The following is a 21,357-nucleotide window of genomic DNA, read 5'->3' as shown; positions in this document are numbered from 1 at the left end:
CTACTTGTTGCAGTGTAGTATATTTCCTGGAGGAGGTCCATATATTCTCCAGGAACTCCCTGATTCTGGAGTGCTTTGATTATTGTATTAGTTTTGATGGGATCATATGCTTTTTTTCATAATCAATAAAAGCTAAAGAGACAGGCAATTGGTTTTCTTCTGCTTTTTCTATTATATGTTTTACTGCATGAATATGATCAATTGTGTTAAAGCCTTTACTGAGTCCTACTTGTTCTACTGGTTGATTTGAGTCTAGAAGAGGAGTTAATCTGTTTGTTATTACTTTTGTGAGAATTTTGTACAGTACAGTGACACTGATGATAGGAGAGAATACTTGGTCTATAGTGCTTTACTTCTTCTTTGTCCCCTTTTTTTTAAATAATGGTGTCGGATTAGCATTTTTCCAGTTTTTTTTGGTATCTTCCCCTCTTCTAGGCATAGATTTAGTAGTTTGTGACATGGTGAATTATATTGTTTCCTCCCCATTTAATTACAATATATTGTTATAATTGTTCTATTTTATTATTAGTTATCATTTTTAATCTCTTACTGTGCCTAATTTATAAGTTAAACTATCTTAGGTACGTATGTATGTATAGGAAAAAACATAGTATACATATGGTTTGGTACTATCCGTAGTTTCAGTCATCCACAGGATTGTCTTGGAATGTATCTCCTGCGGATGGGGGGGGGGGGAGATGGCTACAGTATAGCTTACATCAGTAGTGAGAAATATCAGTGATATATTTTGAACTTTCTGTATTCCATTTCTCTAATAATTACATGGTGATCAGCATTCATTTTTTAACAAAATTATGGAAACAACTACCATGTTATACTTAAAACTTCATTTTAATATAAACCAAAATAATCACCTGAACTTTCATATTGAGATCATCATCTAGAGCAGGTTCAGCAAGCTTTTTAGACTGCTGACTCCTTCATGGAATCCTTGATCCCTCATCAATAATGAATAAATAATGAATAAATTTATCAATAATAAATTTCTCAATTTAAAAATAATAATTCCTTCACCCTTTTACTTCATTAATGGGATCACTGAGACGTGGTTGACAGAAGAGGCTATAATAACAGGAATAGAAGTAGCAGGGTACAGCATTTTTCTGCAGGATAGGAAGGGAAAGCGTGGTGGTGGAGTACTGCTTATGATAAGTGATGACTTATGTCTTCTAAGAGTGGAGGCTTTGGAAGGCAGTGACACTAATGATTTTGAAAGCATATGGTGTGAGGTGAGGTAGAGATGGGCAAGACGGGATATTTAGTGGGGAGTTGCTACAAACCAAGGAGCACAGAAAGTGGGGACCAATAGATGTTTAGACAGTTGAGCTTGGCAAGTGCAAGAAGAATGATTGTTATAGGAGATTTTAACTACAGCAGTATAAATTGGGGAAACGAAGATGCATGTAGAAATAAGGGAATGGAATTTCTAGAATTCTTGAGGGACAAATGTCTTAGGTAATTGAATGTCAAATGTAATAGAGGGAACAAGAGGTTCAAGAGTTTTAGATATGATCATAGCATCAGAAGAGTTGATAATAACTGAAATGACATCTCTCCCACCAGTTGGAGAGAGAGAGAGTGACCATGTGGTTTTGACTTTACAGGAGTATCAAAGAGATGGAAACATATGTGGAATTATAAGGCGGGTGATGATAATAGTCTTAGACATCAACATGGGGAAGTTTCGTGGAGGAAGGAATTGGAAGGCCGGGATATCATTAGTGCTTGGGAAATTGTGAAGGAATATTTGTTAGCAGCAGTAGTAAGCTGTATTCCACAAGTGAAGAAGAGGATACAATTTGGTGTAAAGTGGATGACAAACAATATTAAACAGGAACTACATATGAAAAAGGCTATGGAAGAGATATAAGGAGACAGGTGAAGAGCAGATGCATGAAGAATATAAGACACAGGCCAGGAGAGTGAACTAGTATGGTAAGGAAGGTGAAACTGGAATATGAGAAGAGATTGGCCCTAAGATCCAAAGAAAATCCTAGGAAATTTTTTTGCTGTGTGGCTAGTAGGAGGAGAAATGATTGTGGAAGAATGACATTGTGGGATAAAAATGGGAATAGAGTGACTGATGCAGAGGACATAGTGGAATTGTTCAGTGAACACACTTTATTGGTGTGTTTCATCCTGGAAGAGTAAATTTTAATACTAGTGGGATAGGGAAGGTTCAAGGTTTAGAGGTGCAGGAGGAGAGCATGTTCCAAATACTGAGTAGGTTGGATGTCAGTAAAGCTGTGGGACTGGATGGTATTTCACCACGAGTTTTGAGAGAATGTGCTAAAAAACTGACAGCTCCTTTGACCTGTTTTTTCAATGAAAGTCTGGCTACAGGAAAGGTGCCCAGGGAATGGAAGGAAGGTAAGATAGTGCCATTGCATAAGGGTGGTAGCAGACTAGAAGTGTGTAATTATAGGCCAGTTTGTGTGTCATCAGTAGTTGTTAAGATCTTGGAGAAATTAATTAGGGACCATATATAACATTGGACATATGAGGGTAATGTTATCTGTGAGAGTCAACATGGATTTGTGAAGGGGCGCTCTTGTTTTAGTAATATGCTAGCCTTTTATAATAAAGTAAGATGAGGGGAAAGGCATATACTGCCATTTTCTTGGATTTAGCAAAAGCATTTGACAGGGTGCCACATGATAAGCTGATATTTAAGTTGCAGCACATGGATTTGGATGTCAGGTTGGTCAACTGGATTCAGGATTGGCTGTCTGATAGGTATCAGAGAGTTGTGTATGGTGGGGCAGTTTCAAGGAGGCAGAGGGTTACAAGTGGGGTCCCACACAGCTCAATACTGGGACCTATATTGTTTAACCTTTATATCAATGATATTGTCAGTGGATTGTAGGGGGGATATACAGTTGCTTACAGAATGATGTGAAACTGGGAAGGGTTATTAGTAATAGTGCAGATGTGGTAGTCCTGCAAGAGGATTTGAATAAGCTAGACAGATGTGCAAATGAATGGGGGTGTCGGTTTAATGAAGCAAAATGTAAGTTCTTGAGGTTTGGGACACGTCGATGGGAGGCTGCATACTCTATTGGAGGAAGGGGGGGGGACAAGAGATCTGGGATTGATGATTGATAGAAACCTAAAATTCAGGGGATATATTGCAAAGGTGGTGAAGGTAACACAGAGTATTGCTGCAATAATCGAGAAGGACGCTGACCTGCAGAGATAAAAGAGTTATCATTCTGTTGTATAAGATCCTGATCAGACCACACATAGACTATTGGTCTCAGATTTGGAGGGGATAAATTAACTGTGGAAAGGGTACAAAGGTGGATAACAAAGATGGTGTTGGGACTGTACAATGTTAGTTATGAGGATCAGCTGAGGGAATGTGGACTGCAGAGTTTGGTGAATAGAAGGAGAGGTGATATGATTCAGACTTTTAAGCTGTTGAAAGGTGGTTACAGGGTTGACACTGAGGAGTTCTTTATCTTGGTTGAACAGCAGGAGGCAGTGATGACAAGGGGCCATCCCTGGAAGTTACAAAAGGAACTGTGAGCAAGAGGGTGAGGAGTGGTTTCTTTGCATGGAGGGTGGTTGAACCGTGGAATGTATTGCCTGATAGAGTGGTGAGAGAGCGAGAACAGTCAATGAGTTTAAGTAGTGGTATGATAGACTCTGCGTTTCCTAGGAGGTACCTCCCACGATGAGTCTTTTGACTTCCTGGAGGCCTAAATAATAATAAATATTAAATACTCTTGCGAATACTGTCGTCACTTCTTGCTATCAGGGGCAGCCATTATGGGCACTATAACTTTAAAAAAATTACAAAGTCAATTCAAAGTTATCAGATCACTGAATACCACTCTGATAGCTATGGGCAATAAATGCACACTAGCATTTATTGCCCACAACCAGCCTGACCTCTAGTGGAAAAGTAAAACATCTTCACTACATCAAATTTGGAGTCCTGTTCTTTGTAAAAAATCACTAAGAGATAAATTAAGCGGATTACCCACAGAGAAATTAGAACAAAAACAGAATTTAAGTTGGCCATTAAGAACTGATATTTTTGCTTAGAGTTCTAAAGTGAGGGTTTTCTGGAGAACTTGAAAGAGGTTATGTGGGCTGAATGTAAGCCGTCCATATTCTTGGGATTTTTATGCCATCATTAATGTTTGGATTAGGATGGCTGATAAAAATTTCACAGGCTTCCTTAAATTTACATTCATATGAGGTATGTATGATGTATATAACAGTTATCTTTCCAATCAGTTTGGTGTAGGGTGTTAAGAGCATGATCTGAGAGGCCGGCTTTATGAAAATTGTTAAATTTAATGTAACATTTGTATTCTTTTTTATGGATTGGAATTGTGTGTCCAGCAATGATTCGGTAAACCCCACAGGGTGGGGTGGAGTTCCTTGGAGAAGTTGAATACATTTTTTTAATTTCATAGATGACTTAAATGTAGCATTAAGGTTTGTAATAGTGTAGAATTCTGTGTTGATTTGATAATTCTTTAATGTATGGGATAGATATGGTTTACTGTAATTTGCATTTGTAGGTGTAGTTTTAATGAAGAACTTTATTGATGCTATTTTTGCTATAGCCAATGTTTATATATCATCATCATCGTCAAATTCCTGCCATGCACCCTCAAGAGGGGGGTGTACAGGAATATAATAGTACTACATGAAAAATTTACATCATTACTAACTTCCTATCTACAATTTTCCATCAAATCAGTCTGTTACTTGTCAAGATTCCAACATTATCAGATCTTATATTTCTATCGTCTAAGGCACTTTTTACCGTATTAATCAACCTATATCTTGGTCTTCCTCTAGGTCGTTTTCCTGCCAACCAAGCAGAGAACACTTCTTTTGCTAATCTCCACCATTCTGTTTAAGTGACCATACCACCTGAGATTAGCTCTGCTAACACATTCCTGGATGCCGACAATGCCAATTTCATTCCTAATATCCTCGTTTTTAATATGATATTGCCATTGATGCCATCTGTTCATGCCTCTAATCTTTCTCAGGACTCTCATATCTGCGGTCTTTAGTCTTTGGTCAAGTGTTTTACTTCTGACCCAGCTCTCAGATCCATAAATTAAAACTGGTTTGAACACTGTCTTGTATACAGCTAATTTCGTGTTCCGACTAATTTCTCTCTTATTCCATATGAATTTATTCAATCGACTTCCCACCATACCAGCTTTGTTGATTCTGTTGTCTATTTCTATATTTAGTTTACCATCTTGAGTAAAAATCGTGCCTAAGTAACTGAAATGTTTTACCTGTTCCACAGGTTCTCCATTCACAACACAGTTGACATTTTCAATGATTCTGCCTATTTTCATTGTCTTTGTCTTGTTATTGCTGACCTTCATACAATATCTATTACAACAGCTACTCAATTTAGCCAGGGTATCTTACAGACTTGTAGCAAATTTATTTAGAAGTGGATTTATTTATTTATTTATGACATCATCTGCATAAAGCAAAGAGCTGACATTAACATCTCCAATTTTGATATCAGGTTTAATACCACTTTCCTTCATAATGTGATCCATATAGATAATGAATAACAGAGGGGATAATGTACATCCTTGTCTCAAACCAGATTTAACATTAAACCATCTTCCTGTACTTCAATTCTAACTGCTGCCTTACAACTCAAATCAAGACTAAGTATTGCTTGATATAATGCCCCATTGACACCATATAACTGTAGTGTACTGAATAGCGTCTCTCTTGGCACCTTGTCATATGCCTTTTCAAAATCTACAAAACTTAAATACAGATCTTTGTTATATTCCCATAATTTCTTAACAATTTGTCGTAAAATGAAGATCTGATACTTACAGCCTCTATTTGGCCTGAACACCAAGCTTTTCTTCCACAATTCTTCTCAACCATTCTTCAAGTATACGTGCATAAATCTTCCCAGGAACACTCAGTAGGGAAATATCTATGTAATTCTCACATTCAGTTTTATTTCCCTTTTTTATGTATTGGTACTATGAGCTCTACTCTAATCATCGGGAATTCGTCCCTCTGTCCAGGCCTTTGATCTATGCATTGCAATCTCTGTAAGACTTTGATACCTCCATACTTCAGCATTTCTGGTCGAATATCAGCTACTCCTGCTGCCTTGTTATTATATATACTGGGGGGATCTCCACCCCCCAGTATATATAATAACAATGAAGCGATGAAACACATGACATAAAAACATTTCAAATTTTGGCTTATCTTTTTATATATATAGAATAGATGTAGTCTCCTTCAAACTTCTCACTACCAAAACTCTAATGGAATTAAATGGTTACAACCCTCATCAAATCCAGCAGATAATTGACTCCTTTGTTCCATCACCTAAGGATTCTTCAACAGACTGCAGGATTCCAAAACCTTATATTTCTGGTATCTCTGAATTTATTGGTAGAATTGTGAAGAGGTATCACCTTATTCAAACATGCTTTTTATCAGCAAAATTTCTTATCTCTTACCATCTACAAAAGACAAACTGTCTCCTGTATCATTAGCTGATGTACCAGATCCATTGTGAATGTAATCTGACATACTTCGGGCAGACAAATTATTCTGTGTGTGTGGGGGGGGGGGTGAATAAACATCATTATTACTATTCAAATTAAGTGGATACTGAATCGAACATTATTTCAAAGCTGAATAGAGAAACTGCAAGAGTTTCATGCCAAATATAGATAGGAACTATAAAAGTTTCGGCAGATTCAAGCATAAGCAAACCTTTCATGACAGGGGCAATTCATAGTAAAGGTGGGATAAGCTCTGATCACTGTCCTTAGTATTTTGCATAATGTAAAACATATCTCCTAGGAGGTGTATGATGTTATACATTATGGGGGGATCACTACCCAGACCAGTTTCAACCTTTGTTGAGGTCTCATCAGTGAGTAGGCATACCCAAAATGTAAATACTCAGGTTGTAGTGATGCAGAAGTTATACTTTACTATACGAATTGCTTAGAGGTGTCACATCACAAAAGGCACCAATAATTACTGAAATAGAGAGCCAAAAGGCTTCACTTCGGCAATGCAAAATTATTCAAATTAAGTGGATATTGAATCCAACATTATTTCAAAACCGAATAGCTTTTGAAATAATGTTCGATTCAATATCCACTTAATTTGAATAATTTTGCAATGCCGAAGTGAAGCGTTTTGGCTCTCTATTTCAGCATCAGTATTACATTGAATATGGGAAACCTCAAAAGTCTGTTGTGGCACAGCATAGTATTGACACTAAACACAGTATCTGGTGGGATTAAGCTCATCTTCTATATAGAAGCAGTTTTAAATGTGAACACCTTTTCAGAGAAAGTTGCAAAGCCCTTTTATGGTGTAACCTGAATCAGAATCATTCATTGTACCTCTCCTTCAAAAGTTTAGGAAATTCTCATTTTTAAGTCAACATCAACAAGTAAAGCATGTGATAGACACTGATATGGTAATAGAGGTAGATGAATTGGAGGTTCTTAGGATTGTTGGCTAGACCTGGCAGATCTTTCAATTTATCCACAATAAGACAAAGTTGTAGGTCCGAGTAACTTGTATGTTTCTTGAAATCTGTATGTTGAGGATATCTGTATAATGAGAGGGCTATGGTTGATGGTAGAGGTAATAAAAAATCTTACAGCTGCAATTCTAATAGCATTAGCAAAATACTTAAAACTGTCAGATTTTAATTTTATTTCCTTTTTTTATTAGATCCACACACAAATCAAAGGTTGCAATACAAGGTGTGTGATGAATATGGTTGTTAAGTTCATCTGTAAGAGAAGCCTGATTAGAGCAGAGCTTGATAGCTCTGTTAACTAAAATAAATAAATGTTTGAGATATTATCTTCCCCTGTGAGTGATTTTCTGTAAACTGCAAAACAGTGTGTGCTGGTAGGAAGATGTGATTAAAATACCCAGAAAAGCTATGCTATATAAGTATGTAGACTTTGCCAGTTCATATGTGACTAAGAGTTAAGGCAGAAGAACACCGGAATAAGATAATGACATTTATTTTAATTGACAACATGACGTTTCATCCTAATTGCACAAGATTTCTTCAGGTATAAACATGCAGACTAGTAGACAAAACAGTAAGGACTAACAAATGTGACAACTGTTATACAGTTATAGAATAGACTGATGTTATTTTAAAATATTTCGAATTGTTCAGAACGTCATACATGTTTATTGTATGACGTTCTGAACGCGTTCACATGAATGCGTTTGTCTAATGAAAGCTAGGATGAACTCGGACAAGTTAATACTTGCATTAATATTTAGATGTTTAGGAGCTAATACCATTTACAAAGACTCCCCGATTTTTCTCTCCGCTGTATCGTAGCAACAGTGTAATAGTTCTGATTTCATCCTTTAAAACATGATGTCTCATTTGCGAAGAATCTTGTGGGTTAGATGAAGAGAGCACATGCGATGACAAGCTGAGGCTTCAGTACGTTCAATTGATTTTTTTTGTCTGTCTATAGTAAGATGACTAGCAATCGCACCATAGCCAATAAACACCTAGATATTGAAATGGGCTATGTTGAGGTTTATGGACTGGAGTAGTGATCTCATCTTGATAAAGCGGGTAAGTACTACTTTGATTTTATATTCCTTAAGTAGTTTTATGGAAATAGAGCTAATATATGGAAGCATGATGAATCCTTATATACGAGAGTGGTCTGAAAAGTTATCGGCCTAACAATGAAATAACGAATTTATAATTTCAAAATTATTTTTATTTTTCAACATAATCTCCCTTAAGACTATTATTACATTTATTCTAGTGATGCTCCAGCACCATTATTCTGTTGCTGTAGTGGTTCTCTGTAAGATCTGCAAAATACCCCCTCTACAGCTGCAATCACCTCTTGATTCGAAGAAAAATGCTGACCATCAAGAAAGAGTTTTAGTTTTGGGAAGAGATAGAAGTCAGAGGGAACCAAATCTGGGGAATGGGGTGGATTTTCCAACAATTTAGAGTGCAGATCCCTTAATTTTTCAATTGCCAAAACACCTTTGTGGGCAGGTGAATTGTCATGATGTATTTTTTCGTCTAGTCTGGTTAAAAGATTGGAATAATATTCCCCAGTTATCGTTTTACCCTTTTCATAATTAATAAACAAAATGCCTTTAGCATCCCAAAACACTGATGCCATGACCTTTCCTGCTGATGGAACGGACTTTGTCTTCTTTGTCGCTGAACAACCAGCTTCTGTCCGCTGTTTTGACTGCTGTTTGGATTCTGGTGTGTAATGGTGAATCCAAGTCTCATCCATAGTTATAAATCAACACACAAAATCAGTTTTATTCTTGTTAAAACGCTCCAAACCAAACACACTGTTCAGAGATTTTCATGCAAGTGCATTTTTGATCTGCTGTGAGCAAGCGTGGCACCCATCTTGCACAAAGCTTTTTCATTTGCAATTCTTCATGCAAAATATATTTTACACGTTCTTTTGAAATGCCTGTAGTCTCAGCAATTTCACTCACTTTGACTTGCCGGTCATCCAATACCATATCGTGCACTTGATGAATGATTTCTGGTCTTGTTGCACTTTTTGGACGTCCTTAAGGTGGATCATCTTCAAGGCTGGTACGGCCATGTTTAAACTTGGCAGCCCATTTCTTAATTGTTGAAAACAAAGGAGAAGAGTGCCCATAAACTTTTATGAACCTCAAATTAATTTCTTTTGGCGTTCAACCTTCTTTTACAAAGAATTTTATAACCACGTGATACTTAATTTTAACCATTTCAACAGATACGGACAACACTTTTGCTTCAGACAGCTGTATAAAAAAACTGCTTGATAGAATGACTTGCAATTTCACATGGATGCTCATAACAGTTGTACCAACTTAGGAAAAAAAAATCTTGTCGATAGTGCTACCATCTATGGTTGAGGCCGAGAACTTTTCAGATTAACCTCATATATATATATATATATATATATATTGTTATTATTATTATTATTTGACACCTTTAGAGAGTCCAAGGACTCATCGAGGGAGGATACTTGCTCTACAACTTCATCTCCACTATTCAGTCACCAACTGACCGTAACTACACCAACGCCACTGCCGCCGCCGATCACCACTGGTATTTCACACAGACAATTACAAACGTCCATGACCATGGCAGGATTCAAACCCGCAGCCTTTTGGCTGGAGAACGGATATGCTATCCATTTGGCCAACCAAGTTGGCCATTTTTCCTCCTCACCTGCAGACGATTGTCAAAAAAAGTCCGAGGTGGTACATTTCGAGTGCACAACCAGCATCTCCTCATAAGAGTAAGGTGACTTCGTCCTGCGAATATAAAAAAAAAAAGCATTCTAGAGCTTGCCCACCAGCTTGTGACGGGCGTCTCTGTATACAGCTGTCCCCACAGCAAGAAAGCATTAGAACCGACATTCCATCGGGAGAAACACTACCGCGTCGCGGCAACAACATTGTTAATGATCCATCCGCAGGTTCACCTACGGAAACCTTGTTACGACTTTTACTTCCTCTAAATTAGTGGTTCTTAAGCTGGGGTGTGTGCACCCCTGGGGGTGCAAGAGAAGTTTCTAAATTTTGACCCAGATTTGATGGACGACAGCTATTTAATAAAATATGATCTTATTGAAATACGAGCCAATGCACGTATTCAAATTGAATTTGAAAAACTGGACTTAAAACAGTTCTGGTGTACGCAGTTAGAACCTTATCCACAGCTGGTAAAAGCAGCATTGCAGACACTTTTACCATTTGCCACCACCTACCTGTGTGAAATGGGATTTTCATCATGTTTCATCATGTAAATATCATTTTCATCAAAAGATTATATTATATAATATAATATAATATTTTATGTGCAAAATAAAAACACATATGTGTTTTTATTTTGCACATAAAAACAAAAGCCAGAAATCGCTTAAATGCAAGTGATGACTTGCATGTGGCTCTTTCAAAAAAGGAGCCTCGCTTCAAAAGTATTATTATGAATAAACAACAACAACATAGCCATTAAAAATTGAGATATTGTTTTGTATGTAAATGTATGTGTTTAGAGCCTGTGTAGCTCAGTGGATGTGGCGTTTGCACACCACGGCACTTGGCCGCACGAAGGAAGACTTGGTTTCGAGTCTAGTCGGCGACTAGAGGAAATTTTTCTAAGCCTTTTTTCGACTGGTTCCCGAGTTAGTCAATCTCTGGCACGGGCAAGCAGGTTTTTCCTCCCGGAAACTCGGATTTTTCGTCCCGTAAACTCAAGAAAATCCACCGTAGAACCCACATTATTTTCAGACATTACATATATTGTGTTAGGGACCACGAGATGGCGGCACATTTGAGCCGTCTCTCTTCACTGTGTACCGCTTAATTAGTGATAGCCTTGGGCCATCTATCTCTGATTGGTACCAGTGGAGATTGAACTGCCCACTCAGTCTCCAAAAGTTAGATAGGGCTAAATGGCCTCGCCTACTCCCGTATACGGGAATAAAAAGGCATTAGCTGATTTTTTTTTTTTTAATGTATATGTTTATTTTTCAATAAATAAATTATCTTGCAATAGATGTAATTTCCTAAATAAAGAAATAGAAACACATTTTTCAAGGGGGGGGTGAGAACTTATTTTTAGATTGAAGGGGGTGCCGATCACTAAAAAGGTTAAGACCCACTGCTCTAAATGATCAAGTTTGATCATCTTTCCGGCACTCCAGTGCAACACGATGACCACTCTGTGTGCCAGTCCAAAGACCTCACTAAATCATTCAATCGGTAGTAGCAACAGGCGGTGTTTACAAACGGCAGGGACGTAATCAACACGAGCTTATGACTCGTGCTTACTGGGAATTCCTCATTCAAGAGGAACAATTACAAGCCCCTATCCCCATCACGAAGGAGGTTGATGGAGTTACGCAGTCCTTCCGGACAGCAGTGAGCAAGCCCATTCCTTCAGTGTAGCGCACATGCGCCCCTGGATTTATATATATGTGTGTGTGTGTATTATGTAACAAGGAAAATATTATTATTCTCCAGGGAGTCAAGGACTCATCGAGGGATGCTATAAATCATCCGGACCAGCTGTCATACCTTCCCTTCTCACTAGATGCACTCACTATCCTCTCCCCCCCCCCCCCCCCCAAAGGCAAACTATTCCACTCATCACTGCTCTTTGAGAGAAAAACCTAGCTGTTATCCCTTTCTTGACTGTGAACAAGCTTAACTTCCATGAATGCTCCTATGTGCTCTCCCCACCTTCCATATAATGAAAAATTTCATCAGTTGAAATCCTATAACACCCATTCAAAAGTTTATAGACCTCTATCATATCACCCCCTCTTTCTCCTGTTAACCAGAGTCTGTAATCCGGATATAATCTTTGTAACTCTTCTTTTGCATCCTTTCCACAACTTCTTTCTCCCCTTGGAATTCAGGAGACTATCTGCACACAGTAATCCAGGTGGGGTCTTATCAAACCCTTATAAAGCGGCAAAATGACTTTCTTATCCTTACATGTCAAGGTTTGCTTCAACATCGCAGTTATCCTCTGAGTTGTATTTTCAACTTTTGTTATGTGACCTTTGAACTTCAAATTCCTATCCCCAATATTCCGAGATCCCTTGTCTCCTCAGTTGTTTGTAGCATAACCCCGCTAATATAATATGCCACTGGAAATCTAATCACACCAAAGTGCATAACTTTACACTTACTAACATCACTGACAGCCATTTTCGTTTGCCCAAATTTCCAGCCTATTCAAATCATTTTGTAAGTGAGTAGCATCCTTGATTGCCCTGCCTATCTTCACATCATCGGCAAACAACTGATGTCATTAATGTATATATTGAACAATAATGGCCCAAGGACTGAACCCTGAAGTACACCACTGGTCACTTTAAATCTGGCAGATTCACACCCACTGTATACCACTTTTTGATATCTGTCTTTCAACTGTCCTCTGATCCAAGTCAAGAGTTTATATTTTAATCCCATATTCTCCAGTTTATGCAACAGCCTTTCATGTGGTATTATTATTATTATTATTATTATTATTATGTGACACCTCCAGGGAGTCCAAAGACTAATCGAGGGAGAGTGTGCCAACTGCATCGAACAATTGAACTCCTTTCATCTACTAACCACGCTCAAACTTGCTTAACTTTTTGCATGAGTCATTAGTAGCAGAGGCTCTACCAATTGACCAATCTTTGCTGGCAAAGGTTGGTCCTATCAAATGCCGTAGAAAAATCCAACATTATCATAGTGTGTCCATTCCCTTTATCCAACTTGACCATAACATTATAAATATGAGCAAATTGCTAACACACAACCTTCCTTTAGTAAACCCATGCTGCTCCTTGCAGAGTATAGCTTGTTTGTCTACCCATTTCTGTATGTGAGTTACTACCAACTTTTCTAAAATCTTCACTACCAAAACCGATATACTAATAAATTGGTATAAGTTTTTGCACCACCCTTGTACAATGGAACTATCATTCATTCCTGTGGTATCATTCCTTAGCTGAGACTCAAGTTATACAAGCATGTGAAAGGCCTAGCCAATTTTGTTGAACATTCCATTAGCAAACTGGCTGATATTCCATCTGTCTCTATAGACAAATTCTTATCTAAGTTATGCAACAGCTCTTCACCTTCATTTTCATGAACCTCTAAATCTTCAACCGATGTTGCAGTAGCACTTTGCATCATTACATGCATCCAGTTGATATATCTTAGCAAAGTAAGTACTCATTAATTGAACAATCTCATTAGCTTCCGACACTCGAGTACCATCTGCACCCAATAGTTATTCTTTCGCATTCATTCATTCTTTTGCTTGAGGCATAATTATAAAATTCTTTTGTATTGCCTTTATAACAGTTATAATAGCCTCCAAAAAGGGTGTGAGGGCTAGATTTTTCTCTCAGAGGGTGGTGTGTGATTGGAATGGATTGCCATTGGATGTTGTGAGTGCAAGCAGTGTGAATGAATTCAATAATAAGTATGATAGCTGGTGTGTGTAGTATGCAGCCTCCCTCTATGAGTCTCTGACTCCCTGCAGGTCTCTCTTAATAGTAATAATAATGATGTCAAGAATTTTTTTCATTCTTAGTGCTATTCTTCGTTCTGTTTAAAAAAAAAAAAATTAACTTCAATCATCACTAAACTTAAATATACACGATTGCTGACTATTCTAAAATTGACATATACTAGAGATTCAGATGTTATGTAAATTATTATGTTCTCTTTCTTGGAAAAATTATTTGCTGTCCATTGAATTTCTGTGCACTTCTCATGGACATATTCCCAGCAGAACTTAATAATTCCTATGCGATTCTCATATGATAGTTTATGTATATTTAAAAAAATAAACAACTTATTTGTTTTGTTTTGTTTTGTTTTTAATGTAGAAGAAACCATCATTACTTGGACCCGGCAGAGTTGTTACATCTCGAGGTAGGCAAGATAGTCATTTATCTCAACAAAGTACACAACAACGAGGTGACAGAAGTAAAGACAGAGACAAGGAACATGACAGAAAGAAGGTAAAAGAGAGAGAGAGACCAGGAAGAGGCCGGGATGAAATTGATGCTAGACAAATACAATTATCTCCTTCGAGGTAACATTTAATTTTTTATGGGCATTTTTTTTTACTAAAAAATAAGGATTTATTAGTCACCTTACATCTCAAATACTGATAAGCACACATTTTTCCTCATGTTAGTTTTTGATAGTTTTATAAAGGCACACTGAACTAGCTTGCCCTTTTTTATTATTCTTTTTCTGAAGAATTGCTTTCCCCATGTAGTTGTTCTGAATGGCTAAAACTTGCAGTTGTTATAAAAGTATTTTTCTCTTTTTTAATTTCTACTAATGTGCTAAATTTTCTATGACCTCTTAATAAGTGAAATTAATTTAAAAATAATACTGATAATAAATACATACCATATCTGATTCTCTATATCCCTTTCTCTCTTCTCCCCCATCCAAAGATCAGTGATGATTACATAGTTTAGTCTATAGTTACTGATTCAGATTCATAACATGTAACTTTATTTTAAATGCTTGGAAGTAATTATTATAGTAAGAAAATTATTAATACTAGAATACAATGATCTCATAAAAAAAAAAAAAAAAAAAAAAATCAGCTAACGCCGTTTTTATTCCCATATATATAGGGAGTAGGCGAGGCTGTTTTTAGCCCTATCCAACTTTTTGGAGACTGAGTGGGCAGTTCAATCTCCACTGGTACCCCATCAGAGATAGCTGGCCCAAGGCTATCACTAATTAAGCAGCACGCAGTGAAGAGAGACGGCTCAACAAGTGCTGCCATCTCGTGGTCCCTAACACCCGTATTTAATGTCTGAAATAATGTGGATTCTACGGTCAATTTTCTTGAATTTACGGGACGAAAAACCAGAGTTTCCAGGAGAAAAAACCTGCTTGTCCGTGCCATAGATTGACTTACTTGGGAACCGGTCGAAAAAATGCTTAGGAAATTTCTTCTAGTCGCCGACTAGATTCGAAAACACGAAGTCTTCCTTCGTGCAGTTAAGCGCCATGGTGTGCAAATGCCACATCCACTGAGCTACACAGTCTCTTACAATGATCTCGTGTGTGTGTGTGTGTGTGTGTGTGTGTGTGTGTGTGTGTGTGTGTGTGTGTGTGTGTGTGTGTGTGTGTTAAAGATGCCAAGCTATTTTAAACCTGGTTTTTACTCCATTTCCCAAGTAAGCAAACAGACAGCTAAGTCAAGTTTGCATCTGCACATAATGCAAGTCTAAGTAACCCGTAAAGTAGTACAAGTCTAGGCAACTCATGGTAAAGGGGAGAATAAGTTCTGATCACTATTCTTAATATTTACCCTTAATGCAAAGCCCATCTCCTTGAGGAGATGTATGATGCTTTGCATTAAAGGCAAGGGACCTCTACCTAGACCAGTTTCGACCTTTATTGAGGTCTCATCAGTGGGAGCCAAGCTTAGAAATACCAAGGTTAAAAAAAAAAAAAAAAAAAAAAAAAAAAACTTTCTACATCTATCTCTCATCCTGAGATTTTTATTTAATAAGGTCAAAGCACCTTATGGTAACTTGTTTTGGTAAAATACTTATAGGCTCTGTATTACTTAACCTTGGTATTTCTAAGCCTGGCTCCCACTGATGAGACCTCAATAAAGGTCGAAACCGGTCTGGGTAGTGGCCCCTTGCCTTTAATGCATAGCATCATACATCTCCTCAAAGAGATGGGCTTTGCATTAAGGGTAAACATTAAGAATAGTGATCAGAGCTTATTCCCCCCCCCCTTTTCCATGAGTTGCCTAGACGTGTACTACTTTACGGGTCACTTAGACTTGCATTATATGCAGGTGCAAACTTGACTTAGTTTGTTTGCTTACTTGGGAAATGGAGTAAAAACCAGGTTTAAAATAGCTTGGCATCTTTAACAAGGTAAAAAAAAAAAAAACTTTCTACATATATATATATATATATATTTTTTTTTTTTTTTATTATTTATTATTTTTTTTAATTTTTTTGTTCTCTTTAATGGTGTAGTGCTCTGCATTTCTCAGTTAAATTATGGAAATTTTCACAAACCTCTATTAATTAGATAGAAAAATCATAATTTTAATTTTTATGATTGAGTATCGTTTGTATTATTTGATTTCATCATCACCAAATTCCTGATATGTGCCTTCAATGGATGTACAGGATATGATACCACTATAGAAAAAGTTTGTTATTACTGATTTCCTATTGACAATTTTCTCCACATTAATCTCTCATCTGTCAGGACTCCTGTATTATATTTATGGCACTTCTCACTGAATCCGTTCACCTGTATCTTGGCTTTCTTCTGACTGTTTTTTTCCTGTCATCCTTACATAATATACCCATGTTGCTAACCTTTCTTCTCCCATTCTATTTAAATGACCATACCACCTGAAATTAGCTCTGCTTATACATTCTTGAATGCTAAAATGTCAGATTGCTTCCTGATATCTTCACTTTAATATAATTCTAGTATTGAATATTTCCATATTAAAACATTAAATATCTCCATATGTAATTTGCCATTTTTACTAAAATTTGTACCTAAATAGTTGAAATTGTTCTTCTTTCATTATGCAACTGTGTTTCCTCCTGCCTATTTGTATAGTTTTGGTTTCTTTATTGCTGTATGTGTGTTTCTATGTCTCACACATGATTTTATATCAGATTATTTTCCTGTATTCTGTTAGAACTGCTGATTTACATTTTAAATATAGACTACATATTGCTCAGTATAAGGTCCCATTTAATCCATATATTCTAATGTTCTGAACAGCTTTTCTCTTGTCATCTTGTCATATGCCTTTACCAATTCTACAGAAATGCAGATCCTTGTTATATTTTCCATAATTTTTCTACTTTTTGACTCCTATTTTTGAAAGGTTGTAAACCTATGGTATGTTAGTACTGTAGTTGAGCTAAAGATTTTCTATTTTTATTAATTTTATTTTTTTTTTAATTTTTGTTTATTTTTTATATAATACTGAATTCATATTGAAGTTCCTGGCAAGTAAGACAGCTTGTGCTCATAGAGAATAAAATAACAGAGAAAAATGTAAGGAAGTGAAGAAGGAATTGTATAAAACTAGCTAAACAAAAGTCAATGGATGATTTTGGTAAGAACATAGAAAATAAATATCAGGAAGGTGGCTAAATATTCTGGAGGCTATAGGAAATGCTTAGAAATGAAGGAAAGTGTACTGTAAAAGGAATCAGAGATGATAAAGGTAACAGGAAAACTGAAGATAAAGATATTCTAGATGTCTTGAGTAATTACTCCAGACATCTAGACTCTAAATACTCGAAGTATAAAAAGCTATCAAAAGCCTGAAATGTGGAAAGGCAGCGGGAGTAGATGATATTTGACCAGACATGCTCAAGTATGGAGGTATAAAACTTTTACAGTAGCTGCATTTCAGTATTCAGAGGCCTGGTCAGATGGTCAATTTCCAGATGATTTGAGCAGAGCTCTCATAGTACCCATCTATAAAAAGGGAAATAAAACTGAATGTGACAATTATAGAGGTATTTTCCTGCTGAGTGTTCCTTATCATCCTAAGATTTATGCAAGTATACTTGAGAAATGGGCAAGAATAATTGTGAAAGGGAAGCTTGGTAAAGAACAAGCTGGATTCAAGCCGAATAAAGGTTGTCAGTTCAGATTTTCAATTTAAGACAAACAGTTGAGAAATCGTGAATATAACAAGGATTTGTATTTAAGTTTTGTTGATCTGGAAAATGCATGTGACAAGGTGCCAAGAGGAAAGCTCTTCAAAATGCTGCAGTTATGGGATAAATGGACATTACATCAATCAATACTTAGTTTTTATTTAAGTTGTAAGTTAGCAGTTAAAATTGAAGGAAGTACACGAAGATGGTTTGATATTAAATCTAGTTTCATCAAGGATGTACATTATCCACTTTATTATTCATTATCTATATGGATCATATTATGAAAGAAAGTGGTATTAAACCCGATATCAAAATTGGAGATGTTAATCTCATCTCTTGCAGATGATGTTATACTTTTAAATAAATCCAGTACAAATCTGCAAGATTCCCTGACTAAATTGAATCACTGTTTCAATAAATTTGGTATGAAAATCAGCAATAAAAAGTCAAAGATAATGAAAATAGGCAATTCTGATCATGCACTGAACAAGTATTAAACTTAACACAATTTATTGAGAATGGCTTTGAAAGGGGGATTAGCAACAGGAGTTGTATTTATAGATTTGACAGCAGCATATGACACACTAAAGCTTAGAAAGCTTATAGTCAGCTCAGTTAGCGAAGGTATTTAGGTATCTGCAGTTTAGCAGGAGATTCTTTGTTGATTTTCAAGAAAAAAAGAGCAGATGGGATATTCAGAGTAATGGTATACCTCAAAGAAGTGTGCTCTCTTCCCTTCAATATATATATACTAACAACCAACCTATAAACCCATGGTCAAGAACCTTCTTATATGCAGATGACTGGGCAATAGCTTATCAAGCAAAATCCTTTGATAACAATGAGTAGCAGCTCACACAAGAACTAGAATTTCTTACAGTTTACTTTAAGGAAAATTAGCTGAAACCAAATCCCAGTAAAACCCAAATGTGTCTTTTCCATCTCAATAATAGGGAGGCAAGGAGAGAGTTGAATATAGAATGGAATGGTGTGAAATTGGTCAATTATCGAAGGGCTTTAAATTATAGGTGATACATAGGGAAGGCAGCAGCTAAAACTCAAACACGTAACAATATTCTGTGCCGATTAACATAATCTCAGTGAGGTGCAAAGTCCACAAGTACTGCGCACCTCTGCACTGGCACTTTGCTTTTCGACAGCCGAGTATGCTAGACCTGTTTGGGAAAGAACATCACATGTCAAAATTGTAGACAAGTTTCTTAATGAAACATGTCAGCATGTTACCAGCTGCCTTAACCCTACAAAAATTGACCTATACTCACTGTCTGGTATGATATGAGTGGAAACAACAACTAACTGATGAACGGCATCCTTTGTATAGACATGCAGTACATAGGAGGCTAAGAGCAAGGGAAAATTTTATTCACTCAGTGGAACCATTGGTTGATTCCATAAAAGCTGCAAGGTCAACAATATGGCAAGAGCAATCTCCAGAGGCTCTGAACTTAAACGAATCTCTTTCTTCTGGCTTACATCTAGACTGGCAAGAATGGAAGACATTGAAAAGACTTCTTTCCAGAATGGGTAGATCAAAGCAGAATATGGCCATATATAGCACTACTCACCACATGAGCAGCTGTCACAGACAATGACAGCTGCTCATGTGGTGAAACACAAACCATGGATCATCTTCTGCAATGCTGCTTAATAGACAATAATATATATATATGAAAAGATTTAATGCAGTGTAATGAAACAGCTTTAAAGTATATTAATCACTGGATGAGTGAAATCTGACATTTTATGTTTTTGCATAATATTTTATGCAAGTGGCATTTTTGTCTTTTAATGTATGTTTTTAATGTCTATTTCTTTAAATGTATACTCTTATGTTTTCTGTAGTTTGCACACGCAATAAATAAATAAATCCAACAATCAAAGTATCTAAAAAAAGAATATCAAAGGGCAGACCAGACAGGACACTAGTTATGTTCACCTCACTTTCCTTCACTTGGAAGTCATAATTTCATAATACAGTAATACCACAATATATAATGTTTCATTTTAGATAATATTATGTTCCCTCAGTCCTGAGGATGTCATGTAACATAGATAAAAATGGTGAATTTAATTTAACAGTTTATCTTGTCAGTGTTAATTAAAACAACATGATGCTCATGGGAAGTTCCCAGTGTTGATTATTTTAACAGCTTAACAGAAATTATTATTATTATCCTCAGACCTCCATGGAGTTGAACTCATCATGGAAAGTCCCTCTGTCATATTTACTGTGCCTTAAATACAATCAAATTCTCTGCAGCCTTAGGCAATGTACGAGTGTGGTCTGAAAAGTTCTCAACTTTAACAATGAAAAAACAAATTTATAATTTTGAAATTATTTTTATTTTTCAACATAATCTCTCTTAAGACTAATACATTTATTCCAGCGATGCTCCAGCGCCATTATCCCATCCCTGTAGTTGTTCTCAGTAAGATCTGCAAAATATCTCTCTACAGCTGCAATCACTTCTTGATTCAAAGAAAAACGCTGACCAGACTTTTGGGAAGAGATAGAAGTCAGAGGGAGCCAAATCTGGGGAATAGGGTATAGGAAAACACCTTTGTGGGCAGGTGCATTGTCCTGATGAAAGATGATTTTTTTCTTCTGCAAACCAGGTCTTTTCTCCCAATTTTTTTCGTCTAGTCTGGTTAAAAGATTGGAATAATATTCCCCGGTTATTGTTTCACCCTTTTCAAGATAATTAATAAACAAAATGCCTTTAGCATCCCAAACACCGATGATATGACATTTCCTGCTGATTGAACCGACTTTGTCTTCAGCACTGAACAACCGGCTTCTATCCACTGTTTTGATTGCTGTGAATCCAAGTCTCATCCATAGTAATAAATCGACACACAAAATCAGTTTTATTCTTGTCAAAATGCTCCAAGCACTGTTTACAGATTTTCATGTGAATGTGGTTTTGATCTGTGCGACATCCATCATGCGCAAAGCTTTTTCATTTGCAATTCTTGCAAAATATATCCTTAACATTCTTTTGAAATGCCTATAGTCTCAGCAATTTCACGCACTTCGACCCGTCGGTCATTCAATTCCATATCGTGCACTGATCACTGATTTCTGGTG

The 21,357-nt window shown here is 36.6% G+C and overlaps 1 protein-coding gene across 1 annotated transcript in view; it reads left to right on the top strand.

Moving 5' to 3' along the window:
* The window catches only part of LOC150094747 (uncharacterized), a 437,902-nt gene that overhangs the window by 187,619 nt on the left and 228,926 nt on the right, over positions 1-21,357 (top strand). The window contains exon 10 of the mRNA XM_090410976.1: positions 14,439-14,647. Coding sequence (XP_090267102.1) covers positions 14,439-14,647 — 209 coding nt within the window. The remainder of the gene's footprint in view (positions 1-14,438; positions 14,648-21,357) is intronic.

The sequence above is a fragment of the Typopeltis vanoorti genome, chromosome 21 (assembly GCF_054136105.1).
Source record: "Typopeltis vanoorti isolate ZY-2024b chromosome 21, IOZ_Tvanoo_1.0, whole genome shotgun sequence".
Lineage (NCBI taxonomy): Eukaryota > Metazoa > Arthropoda > Arachnida > Uropygi > Thelyphonidae > Typopeltis > Typopeltis vanoorti.
The sequence above is the reverse complement of the archived record's forward strand: the minus strand, read 5'-3'. Positions and strand labels throughout refer to the sequence as shown.